At 50.3% G+C, this 11,671-nt stretch overlaps 1 protein-coding gene and 1 long non-coding RNA gene across 2 annotated transcripts in view; one reads left to right on the top strand and one right to left on the bottom strand.

The window, feature by feature from the left end:
* Positions 1 to 458: 458 nt before the first annotated feature.
* On the bottom strand, positions 459 to 2,779 carry LOC115937832 (uncharacterized). The gene is made up of 4 exons (XR_004073056.2): positions 2,452 to 2,779; positions 2,233 to 2,321; positions 1,581 to 1,665; positions 459 to 888 (listed from the first exon to the last, which is right to left on the bottom strand). It is a non-coding gene; the product is annotated as an uncharacterized LOC115937832 (long non-coding RNA).
* A 519-nt stretch (positions 2,780 to 3,298) lies between these two features.
* IFT54 (intraflagellar transport 54) overlaps positions 3,299 to 11,671 on the top strand; it is a 46,828-nt gene continuing 38,455 nt past the window's right edge. The window contains exons 1-5 of the mRNA XM_081815543.1: positions 3,299 to 3,448; positions 6,553 to 6,621; positions 7,018 to 7,179; positions 9,004 to 9,147; positions 9,250 to 9,672. Coding sequence (XP_081671669.1) covers positions 3,326 to 3,448; positions 6,553 to 6,621; positions 7,018 to 7,179; positions 9,004 to 9,147; positions 9,250 to 9,672 — 921 coding nt within the window. The 5' untranslated portion in view covers positions 3,299 to 3,325. The remainder of the gene's footprint in view (positions 3,449 to 6,552; positions 6,622 to 7,017; positions 7,180 to 9,003; positions 9,148 to 9,249; positions 9,673 to 11,671) is intronic.

Genomic DNA, 11,671 nt, shown 5'->3' with positions numbered 1-11,671 from the left:
AGTACCTCAGATCCACCCAGGAGGGAACACGTCTGAGGGTGAAATCTGCTGGGTGCTTTTTCCCCCTGGACCACGGAATAGCTCTATCCAGTGAATGTTGCCAAATTCCTTCCCTTCTGGGTCATCATTCTCTTAGGTGGCTCCTAACTTCTCAGTAAAGTCTCGGACAGGCAGCCTGCTTGCGTGGTGAAGTGTGGGCAGAAGCCAGGTCGGTGCTGCTGGAGGGAGATGAGCTCTGGTGGCTCGCCTGGCCTCTGTCCGGGTGACCACAGCTCATGTGGTCCTGGATGCAGCTAGCTGCAGGGACAGTGATGTTCCCTGGAGCAGTGGACAGCAGAGGACAGTATGGATGGTGCTTACTAGAAGGTACATAGTTTTCCATGAAGTCCCCAGCACCTAGACAGTGCTGAGCACTGTTAACCTTAAAAATAAAACTGTCAGTTATTTTATCAGCAAAAATGGGTTTATTCTGGAATAGCAGAGAGTTCAGGGACAAGTACGCTACAGCAAAACCATAGGCAAGTCCCCAGAACAAAGGAGAGAAATTCTCTTTTATAGAGGAAAGAGAGAGTTGGGAGGGCGGTTACAAACAAAAAGTCCATGGAAGGAAACGGGGAATTGGAAGTGGCTTCTCGTGGGCTGAGCTGTGACTGTCTCTCATTGGCTGGTCTGTTGCCAACTTTTCTTCCTGTGCCTGGGATGGTAAGATAGTATCCATGTGCAAGGTCCTTCTGTTCCTGTTGGATCTGCAATTGATAACCAGTGCTGGGAATGAGAGCTCCTCCTGCTGGCCTCCTGATTCTATATGGTAAACCATGTTTCCTTTTATTAATTTTCACAGCACACAGCAGTGATTCATTGAATGTCCGGATACGTCTTTATGACTATCTTCACCGAATACATATGAATATCCAATGAGTACATGAAAAGAGTTCAAAATCACAAATCACTAGAGAAATGCAAATTAAAACCATAATAAGATATTATACCACGACTAGAATGACTGAAGTTAAAAAGACTGAAAAAAAAAAAAAAAAAAAAAGACTGACCCATCACATCTTGGCAGGAATATGAAGCAACTAGAAATCACATACATTGCTGGTGGGAATGAAAGATGATGCCACCAGTTTGAAAACGTGGTAGCATCTTGTAAAGTTAAACATATTCTTAACATACAACCCAGAAAAGCCACTCCTGGATATTTATCCAAGAGAAAGTGAGTAAGGGACAGGTGGGGCTAGGTAGGGAGAGAGAGGGAGGGGGGTACAAGACCAGGCTCACAGAAATCCCAGATGTGGAAAAGTGCTGAGGCGTAAGAAACCAGAGATGAGAGAACATAACCAGACCACTTCCTTTGTCTCAAATGTCAGAGACGAGATATTGTTATGACAGTTACAGACTGACCATTAAAAGCTACGAAACTTCAAAGGAGAGGTAAACATGGTGCTATCAGTGGTAGAAACGTCAAGAAGATTTCAGTTCCCTGGTCAGTTTTCAATAAAAGACCGACCATAAAATCCCTCAGTGGCAACCCACTCGGGACCCCTCTCACTCTAGAGAGTTTTCTTTTCTGTTCTTACCTTCACTTAATAAGCTTTCACTTCACTTCACCTTTTTGTGTCCGAGAGATTCATTCTTCGGCTCTGTGAGACAAGAACCTTGCAACTGCAACAAAAGGAAAACTATGTTGGCATAGATCTGTATGTGAATGCTCTCAGCAGCATTATTCATGGGTAATCAAAACTCAAAAGAAATCCAAGTATCGATAAACTGGTGAATGGATAAACAAATTGTATTATGAAACACTACTCAGCTACAGAAAGGAATGACATATTAATGTATGTAGCACCATGGATGAATTTCAAAATCTTTATAAGAGAAAGAATTAAACCCAAAAGACTATGTAGTGTATGATTCCATTTATATGAAACTCTGGAAAAGGTAAAATAATAATGACGGAAAGCGGATCAGTGGTTGCCTGGGGCTAGGGGGAAGGAGGAGACAGATTGCAAATGAGTAGGAGGAAATATTTTAGGGAGCATGAACTGCTCTATATCTTGGTTGTGGTGGCAGTAACATAAATGCATCAACCAGTATCCTTAAAAAAGGTGAGGCTTATCGCATATAAATAATAATCAAATATAAATTTTAAGTTTAAAAACCCCCACAGCTAGATAGATACATCATGGGCAAAGTTATAAAAACCAATGATAAGAAAATCTTGATACATACAGATACAGATACAACCAGATACATAGAACAAAGGACTAGAGCAGACTTCCCTTCGGAAACTATGTAATCCGGAAGCGGTGGAGTAAAATCTGTAAAGTACCGAAAGAAAGAAAAAAGTTAACCCAGGCTTGCATACTCCATGAGACAATCTTTCAAACGTGAAGTTGAAATAAACACTTTCAGACAAAGGAAAGGTGACAGCACTCATCACCAGCTGACCTTGGCTAAAAGAAAGGAAGTTCTTCAGACAGAGGAACATGATGCCACATGGAAATTCGAGTCTATGCAAAGAATGAAGAGCACTGAAAACGGTAAAAATAAATGTAAATAAAAGTTATAAAGATACAATTACCAGAGCGAAATGGATGAAAGGGGTCAAAAGGTGCAAATTTCCAGTTATAAAGTAAGTAAGTCATGGGGAGATGAGGTACAGCATGGTGACTATAGTTAACAATATTGTGTTACATATTTGAAAGTTGCTAAGAGTACACCTTGAAAGTTCTCATTACAATAAAAACTCCTTGTAACTATGGTGGTGGATGTTAACTCGACTTATTGTGGTCATCATTTTGCAATATATACAAATATCAAATAATTATGTCGTACACTTGAAGCTGATGTTCCATACATCAATTATTTGTCAATAAAAAAAGACTTAAAAATGCAGGGGCAATCAGCATCTTTTTATAAAAAAAGAACCAAAAACAGGTCACAGAGCTTCCAAATTGCTGGAAGGATTTCTGCAGTGAGCCGGAGCACGGTGGGTGGAAGACAGCTGGACGGAATCACGGACACCTGGTAGAAGAATAAGGGCGTGGCTTGGTCCCGGTTGCCAGGCGCGGGCAGGACGTTTGGTCCAGACCTCTCGCAGCCAGCGCCGCGGCGCGTCCGTTGCTAAGGCCGCGCCGCCCTGGCGACGGGCGCCGGCCGCCCCGCGCACGCGCCGTGGCCGACTCCGGTGCACTGTGGGATGGGAGCCCGAGCGGCGCGTCGAGGCGGGAGCGGGCGGCGGCGGCTGCGGGGCCCGCGGCGGCCGGGGATCGCGGCTTAGGCTCTGCCGGCCGGCGGGGGCGCGGGCGCGGGCGGCGCCGCCATGAACGCCGCGGTGGTGAAGCGGACGCAGGAGGCCCTGGGGAAGGTGATCCGGAGGCCGCCGCTGACGGAGAAGCTGCTGAGCAAGCCCCCGTTCCGCTACCTGCACGACATCATCACGGAGGTGGGCGCCGGGCCGGAGGCCGGGTGCGGGCCGAGGGCAGCGACCCGGGTGGGGGTCGGGACCCAGGTGCGGGCCGGGGGCCGCGGTGCGGCCAAGGGTCGGGGCCCCGGGTGGGGGTCGGGGCCCTGGTGCGGGCCGGGAGTCAGGGCCCAGGTGGAGGTCAGGGCCCAGGTGCGGGGTGCAGGCCGGGCCGGGATCGGGGCTGGCGTTCGAATCGGACCTCCCATAGCCTAGCGCAGGCCCTGACAGAGGAGCGCCCACCGGGCCCAATTTCGCGGTGCCTCTGCGTGGAGTTCCTCGCCCTCAGCCCTGCTCCTTCCTTCTCACCCCTCCTGCTGGGCCGCCTCTTCCGGCCCCTCAGGGAACATTCTTCTTTCCATACCGCTCTTGGATCTGTTAGCACACCTCTTCCACGCAGCCCGGCGGAGTCCTTTCTGTGAGTTTCCCCCCCCTTCAGTGCCTAGCTCGTGAAAGGTGATCAGAAATCGCTGGAGAATTACTGTGGTTTTTTGCGGCCCCCCCCCCGCCCACTTTTTCTCCACACTACTCTGCATGGTGATCACGTTTGGATGCTTAATAAATACCTGTGGATAAATTTATTGAAGGTGGTTGTGGTGGGACCCCCAGGGGAAAGCTATGAAAGAGCAGGTTGGCATTGGCTGATGAAGGGCACAACCTCACCTCCGTTGAGACTGGTTGTAACTTTTCCCCAGTGGGTGGTGAATTACCGAATGATGGAGGCAGTTACTTGGTTGTTGCCATATCCTGGGTGAGCTGAGCTGGGTAAGGTGCGCAGAAGGTGCACAGCACACATTCATTGTTGAAGGAGGCTGTCTAGGCTCCTGGTAACTCATCTCCATGGTGCACCTAAGAAGGGTATTGAACTCAGGAACATGGGTGTGGTCTTTGGGACTTAGGAATCAGGTTGAACTTGCAGACTTCCGAGGGCTTTGCGTATCGGTCCTCAAACTTCATTTCTTAACTCTTTCCAACAGGTTGGGTGTATTATTCTCCACAAGCTTTGCGTAATCATTTGCTGTCTCAACTTAGTTTATAATGTGTGCCTCTGTGTTGAAAACCCTAATTGTGCTTAGAACTCTCTGCAATCCCACGCACATCCCAGCGCTGTCTTGTCCAGCCTCCACTTCCTCCTGTAGCTGGGGCAACACTTCCACCTGTCTTGGACAGTGTTTGGGGAAGGGACACGGCTGTGAGGAGAGCCCGGTGGGAGCTGGGCTGTGCGCTGCCTTACCCATGAAGTAGGCAGGTAGCGCCCCCGGAACCCAGAAGGGAAGAAGTGAGTTAGCCAGCAGGTGAGCCTGCCTGACTACAGCAGTTGTTACCATACCCTCACACTTGTATCTTCTGTGTTAGTCCTGTCTCCCCACTGAAATGGAGAGCCCGGGAGGAGGTAGCGGGGATAGGCCTCCTCCTTTGGGTCTTGGTGTGGCACTGGGCTCCTGGAAGGTCAGAGTGCCTCAGGATGGGGAAGGAGGAGGGACATTCAAGCAGAAATTGACTTGGTGGACCAGTAGCCAGGCTGTGTGGAAGCAGTTGCAGGTTCCCAATCAGGAACCAGTGTTTTCTTCTTAATCTAATTCTGAAATTAATTTCTCTGCCTATGTAAAGGTAAATATATTAATTGTCACCTACTTGTTAGAATGATTGGCATATTGGAAAGCATTTTCAGGTAAGAGGTGAAGAGCCTCCTGAAAATTCTTAACTCTCTGAGTATTGTTTTCACAAGTCACCATATTAGTAATTTAGCTACAGCTAAACTAACTCTCTTTTTCATAAATCAAAGCATTGATCTTACAAGGTTAATGTTTCTTGTCCCTTAAAAGTATTGTTCACGATTTTAACTGCCAGCAAAGTAGGAAAACCCCAGAAGAGACAAAATGAAAAGGCTCTAGGAATATTCAGTGCGGGATACTCTTAATAGTCCATCTGTCTTCTCAGGAGAAATAGTAGCACAACTCTTAGGTAGTTGATGAGGAATGAGAGCCAGTTTAGTTAGTAGTGAGGTGTGCTTGGTCTCAGAGAAATAGCCTGATGTTAGCATGGGACTGTCTTTTTTCCAACAAACATGTCTTGCACTAATACATATGCTTTATATCCATCCAGGACATACACGTGTAGGTGTATTCATGCTTCCTATATACAATGCAGCTGACGTTTTCTTTTTTGAAAAAAAAAAAAGCTTATTGCTACCCATTATGTTGATTTTACAGCAACTTCTTGCATTTTGAAAAACTCTGGTCTGAGAGAACGAGGAGCCTGGCTGTGTGTGGGTGCGGGGAGGAACAGGGAAAATCACCACCCCTAAAGCTGATTCAGGGTAATGGGGAGCTACAGGTTGACTGAGGGGAAGGACAGGCAGGGAGAGAACAAAAGTGACAGTTGCACAGAGCACCCCCCTGTTGTAGCAAGTGAGTGAGGAGAAAGACCTTTCCATCCAGGTTCAGAAACCCAGGCTGAGAAATTCCTGTCCTTTCCAGAATCCATTCTCTCCACTGGGCTTGAGTGACCCTTGTAAGATGCTGTCCCCCTGCTTCTGAACCTTTCAGGGCCTCCTCGTAGTCCTTAGGCCAAAGTCCGTATTCCTGAGCATCTTTGAAGGCCATCTGGGTCAGGCCCTGCCTGACTCTGGCCCCGCCGGACTCTGGCCTCAGGCTCCTCCTGCCCTGAACTTTTTTTTGCTCCCTTGAACGGGACCCTCTGGGCCCAGGACCTTTTGCAGGGATGGTTTAGCCTGGGACATGGGTCCTAAACACCCCCGCCCCCTACTCAGCCTGTGGTCTCGGTGTAGATACCATGTCTTCTGGGAAACTTCCTCTGACACCCTCGCCCCTCCTGTGTTTGGATTAGGGACTTAGCACCCTGCAAGTCTTTGAGATGTTTACCTGTCTGCACCTCCAGGCTGGCTTCTGCCTGGTAAAAGGCCTCCCGTATAGTAGACACTCAGAAGCTTGTTGAGTAAGTGAAGGAATTAAATCCTGGGTATGGACGGACTCCGACAGCTCCTGACAGTGTGGGGTTCAGGGAGTGAGGGTGATGAAGAGGCTGCCCTGTGAGGTGCTGACCACGGCCTTGATCTTTTGAAGGTGATTAGGATGACCGGTTTCATGAAGGGTCTCTACACAGACGCCGAGCTGAAGTCCGATAACGTTAAGGTAGGCTTGGGGGTGGTTGCCCCTCACCCTAACAAGTGGGTTTTCTGTAAGCTGTGAACTGGATGTGTGTCATTTATATGCTGATGTGTGTTGAAATACAAGGTTGATTAATTCGTGAATTGTGGTATACCCTTTCTCATTTCATTTTCTTATTTTTGTCAACTGCATATCATGCTAATTTTATCCACTGAGAAATGGAACTAGTATTTCAAAGGTTTCTGCTAGCCTACTACCAACTAAAATTAAAAGCCTTAATGTTTTTCTTTTGTTACAAAGAGTTAGTATTTCCAAATCTGACATGATATAAATAGTAACTGTGCCTGTTGAGCATACCGAAGATGGTGGAAACTTTTTTGGAAGTACTTTTTATTTGTATTTTAAATGGAAATCTTTCAGGATAAAGATGCAAAAATTAGCTTCCTTCAGAAGGCCATAGACGTGGTGGTGATGGTTTCAGGAGAGCCACTGTCCGCAAAACCAGCGCGGATCGTGGCCGGGCACGAGCCTGAAAGAACAAACGAGCTGCTCCAGAGAATTGGAAAATGCTGTCTCAGCAAGGTAATGCGGAGGTGCCAGAGTTTAGACCCAGCAGTCCTGAAAGACAAGATGGGATGGTAGGCGACCGCAGGGTAGTGGGCAGTGTCTCAGGAAGGAGTGTTTGGTGGTGTCTGCCAAGCGCTGTGCTTTGGAGCCTCAGAGTTCCAGAAGGGGTGATTAAAACTATACAGTGAAACAAAGGTACGCCAAGTATGAACGAGGGAACTTCACAGACACTGGCTCTTGGGGCAGGGGCAGGGGCAGGGGGCGGCATGCCCGGCAGCCAAGCCCTGCCTGCCTTCTCCTTTTGGGCCTCCTTCCAGGGTAGGGTCTGGGGGCTGGAGGACCTGCTGTGCTGCTGCTTTGGGGCTTATGGGACGCTCCTGTTCTCTGCCTGCCTTTCCAGCCTCCAGGGTCTGCTTCTCTCCTTCCATTCCTTCCTTCCACTCTCCTCCCTCCCCCTTGCACTCTGTTCTTCTGGTCCTCTTTCCCTCCTGGCTATTGACAGCAGAGCTGTGCCACCTTCAAAGTAATCCTGAGTCTCTTGTGTAGGGACTGATTCGCTACTTCCTGAGATCCTCACTGTGGGTTGGAAACTTGGCGTCTCTGCTTAGATCCAGCCCAGGCTGTCCTCACTAGGGACGCCAGAGGGCATCTAGGTTTGGCGGTGCCGGCAGGGCATCTCCAGGGCCTTTCTTCTTTGTGGGAGCCGCATCGCCCCCGAGGGCAGAGGGCATAGCTAGTAGAGCCCTTCGTGTACCTGTTGGGTTGTGGGCTGGGGCTAACTTTCCATGTTACCAAAATGGGAAAGAGGGTGGGTTTCAGCTCACATGGCAGGGGTGGGGGTGGGAGGTGGTGGCTCCAAGGAGGCCTCGAGAGAGTCTTGCCCTGGTCTGCATCCAGATCTCAGGCTCAGAGGCACGCAGCTGATTTTGCCAGTGCCCTGGCTTCTGTACCCAGTCCCCACCCCTGCATCCTTCCTGTTACTTCTCTTTCAAAGCACATTTGACTCCTGTCTTCCCTGCTGAATCCTTTGCCAGCTTCCTGTTGCCCCTGGGCCCAGCCAGCTCCGTGGCATGGCTCACAAGCGTCCTCAAGAGCTGTGGCTACGCCCTCCCCTCCAGTTCTTTCTCAGCTCCCGCACCCGTGCCTGCACCCTGAGACCCCTTGCACTGGTCAGGAGCCCTCATTTCTTCGTCTGGCAGCAGTGGGGGATCGGTTGCTGGTCTGGGAGCCCTGGCCTTTCCTCTCTCCCAGGCTGGCTTAGGCACACCCATGTTTAACTGCTGCATCTGGCCTCTCCCCCGATACACAGCGTGTCCTCAACCTGGCGTCTAGTGCCTGGCGAGTGATGGTCACTCAGTGCGTCCTCGTGGAATGAGTGTGTGAGCGAGTGGGATTCCTGCCTGGAGGTGTTCAAAGCTTCTGCGCAGAGTCAGAGATGCTGCAGAAGGGTTTTGGCGTGTGATGGAGCTTGAGTTAGATCATTCTGTGAGGCCCTGTCAGTGCCGGCCTCTGACCTTGTGAGAGGTGTAAGGCGTTTGTGGGGTCGCGCAGAGCGCTAGGCTGTCCTTGAACGACACACACGTCCACACTCGACAGCTCAGGGGATTGAAGTGCGATTTGCTTAGCTAGGGTCTGCTCTGCTGTTCACGTGTAAAGTGTTGGAGGTGATGCTGTACTTGGTGATGACAGCATTTCCTTCTAATATTTTATCCTTTGACTTTCATGTCCACGTGTTTAACGTGTTTAGTGAACCGTCTATGAATGCAGATGCTCGCAATTGTCACTTGTGTTGATCTCATTTTCACTGTGTGTTTAATTTCCTCCCACTTGGACTGCAAGCTCTCCAGCGACGAGGCGGTGAAGAGAGTGTTGGCTGGCGAGAAGGGGGTCCTGAAGGGAAGGACCTCACTGACGTCAAAAGCTCAGGAATTGGACAATAAGAATGCACGAGAAGAAGAGCCCAGAGTTCATAAAGATAAAGAGGTGACTTGCAAATTGCACATATTCAAAAATGAAATAATGAGTCTTTTTATAGTTCAGATGAAGACATTTGTAAGTGATACTGTTGTTTGACCTTCTTTCCAGGATAAAAGGAACTCTGAAATAAACGAGAGAAGTACAAGCAGAGATCGAAAACAGAAAGAAGAAGTGAAGGAAGAAAGCAAAGCAAGAGAGAAGGACAAGGAGAAGGAGAAGACGAAGGAGACCGACCGTGATAGACATAAAGATCCTGAGCGAGACAAGCACCGAGAGGGGGAGAGAGAACGAGTCAGAAACCGGGCCAAGCAGGACAGAGACCGAGGCAACAGGGACCGTGACAAAGACCTGGACCGCGCAAGAGAGAAAAGGAACGAGGGAGGAAAGGAGAAAGAGAGGTGGAAAGACCGGGAGAGGGAGCGCGAGCAGGACAAGGCCCGGGACAGGGACAGGCGGAGGGTGAAGGACGGGGAGCACTCCAGAGACCCCGACAGGGAGAAGACCAGAGAGCACGACAAACCTGACAAAAAGGTAAAGTCCTCCTTGAAAACCTCTGTCTTTAAGAAGAGTTTGTGGTTCTCGAACGTGTTTCCCGTCTTTGTCGCAGTGTGATTGGGACTCTGCTTCTCTCCAGCACTGCGGTAAAGTGAAGCCACTCGGGCATTCCCAGTAGAAACCCAAACCGACACCAGTTTTTGCTGGGGTTCCGAGGTGCACTGTTCTCGCCTCGGGCTGAGTGTGTGCATTTGGGTGTTTTTTGAAGACAGGGGGCCCACTCTGTAGCTGTGTGAGCGGTCCTTCCGAGCCGCCTCGGTCGTGTGCATGCTCCTGGGCACGGCTGAATTTACCAAGGCTCAGGGCTCCTCTCTAAGTCTTGTGGCGTTAGCAGATACGTACAAGGCCTCTGTTACTGTAATTTTTGTTTAATTAAATTTTCAGGTAAATATATGATTGGCCGGAAAATTTGTTCGGTTTCAGTGTTTTCTAAATGTGCAAGTTACTTTTGGGGTCACTACAGCTAGTTCAGGTCCCCGTCAGGGCTGGCGCTGCTCATGCCTGTTCTCGTGGGGACAGCACATTAGGAAGTGTCTGCGGAAGGCTGTGGGAATCTCTTGGTCTCCAGCTGCTAGGAAGGAGGGAGCGGAGGTCTGGGGAGGTTCAAGATGTGCCCACGAGACGCAGCGGCGTGGGGAGGGGCGAGGCCTGCGCTGGCGCTCGTGGCTCGTGCCCCTGGCTCTGTGGCATATTGTGTCTCAGGCTGTGGCAGTACCAGGGGTGAGGGGCCGCGGGACTGACCCTTAGAGAGCCTCGTGGTCTCCCATGAGCGCCCTAGAGTAATGGGCCCCGTGAGACAGGTCACAAAAACCCGGCTTCCCTTAGGAGTTTTAGGAGTAACAAAGGCGTTCCCCATCTCTTGCCTCGTTGTAGAGGTCTGAGGAAAGGTGTTTCTCACCAGCCTGAATTCTCTGAGGCGCTAGCGTGCTCCCGTGTGTTTTCCTGGCGTGAGGCAGCCGCCGAGGGGCATGGCCTCAGCCCTCCAGGTTTTCCGACGAAGTTTCCCATGCTTCACGTTCACGAAAATTGCTGGTGCCGTGAGGAGTGTTCTTAATAGAAAGCTAATTCCAAAGAGAAGTTTTTATGGGGGGTCTGTGGGATTCTGGAGCCCAGCGGCAGTGACGGCTTGGCTTCAAGCGTGTGGGGCCAGGGCGCAGGGTCCGGGCCTCTGCTCCGGGCTGGTCCGCGTCCCCCCCGAAGTCGGCCTTGCGTAGAACTTCCGTGGTGGTTTTGCTGGGTCAGCTCTTCTGTGGGGCAGCATCTGGGGGGCAGCGCTTGCCCGTGGCAAGGACACCCCGTGTGGGCCACCTCCCAAGGAGGCTCTGGGGAGGCAGAGACTCCCTTCTAACCCGCCTCTGCTGGTCTTCACCCTGCATCAGATCCCTTGATTCTCCTCCATTCGATTCCCGTCTGGAAGAGACACTGCTGGGACCTTCTCAAGCCCCTCAGGCGGTGTATGAAGAGAAGGTGAAGTAGTAGGTGTGTGCAGAGTGTCAGGTGTGGCGGTAAAGGACCAGGTATCCAGGCGGTGTGCGCGGCGCCCCTCACCCTCAAGGGGACAGCCTGGCGCCTCCAGCAGGAAGTTAGGGAAACGCATCAGGGTTGAACTCGACAGTCATCCCTTGCTTTTCAGTCTTCATGGGGCACAGGGTCTGAGGTCTAGTCTCTTCTAGTCCTTACATTAGGACGTGTCGGTCAGAGACTTGACTGTAGCTATGAGCTGGGGTTCCCAGGTTTCCTGTACTTCCTTTCGGGAGGATTTCCCTTTTTTTTTTTTTAACACCTCAAAATTTATTTATTTATTTATTTATTTTAATTTTTCTATTAACAAATAATGTATTATTTGTTTCAGGGGTACAGGTCTGTGATTCATCAGTCTTACACAATACACAATGCTCCCCACAATACATACCCTCCCCATTGTCCATCACCCAGCCACCCCATCCCTCCCACCCCCCTCCCCTCCAGCAACCCT

This window comes from Leptonychotes weddellii, chromosome 3 (genome assembly GCF_054177405.1).
Source record: "Leptonychotes weddellii isolate Sample4059 chromosome 3, ASM5417740v2, whole genome shotgun sequence".
NCBI lineage: Eukaryota > Metazoa > Chordata > Mammalia > Carnivora > Phocidae > Leptonychotes > Leptonychotes weddellii.
The sequence above is the reverse complement of the archived record's forward strand: the minus strand, read 5'-3'. Positions and strand labels throughout refer to the sequence as shown.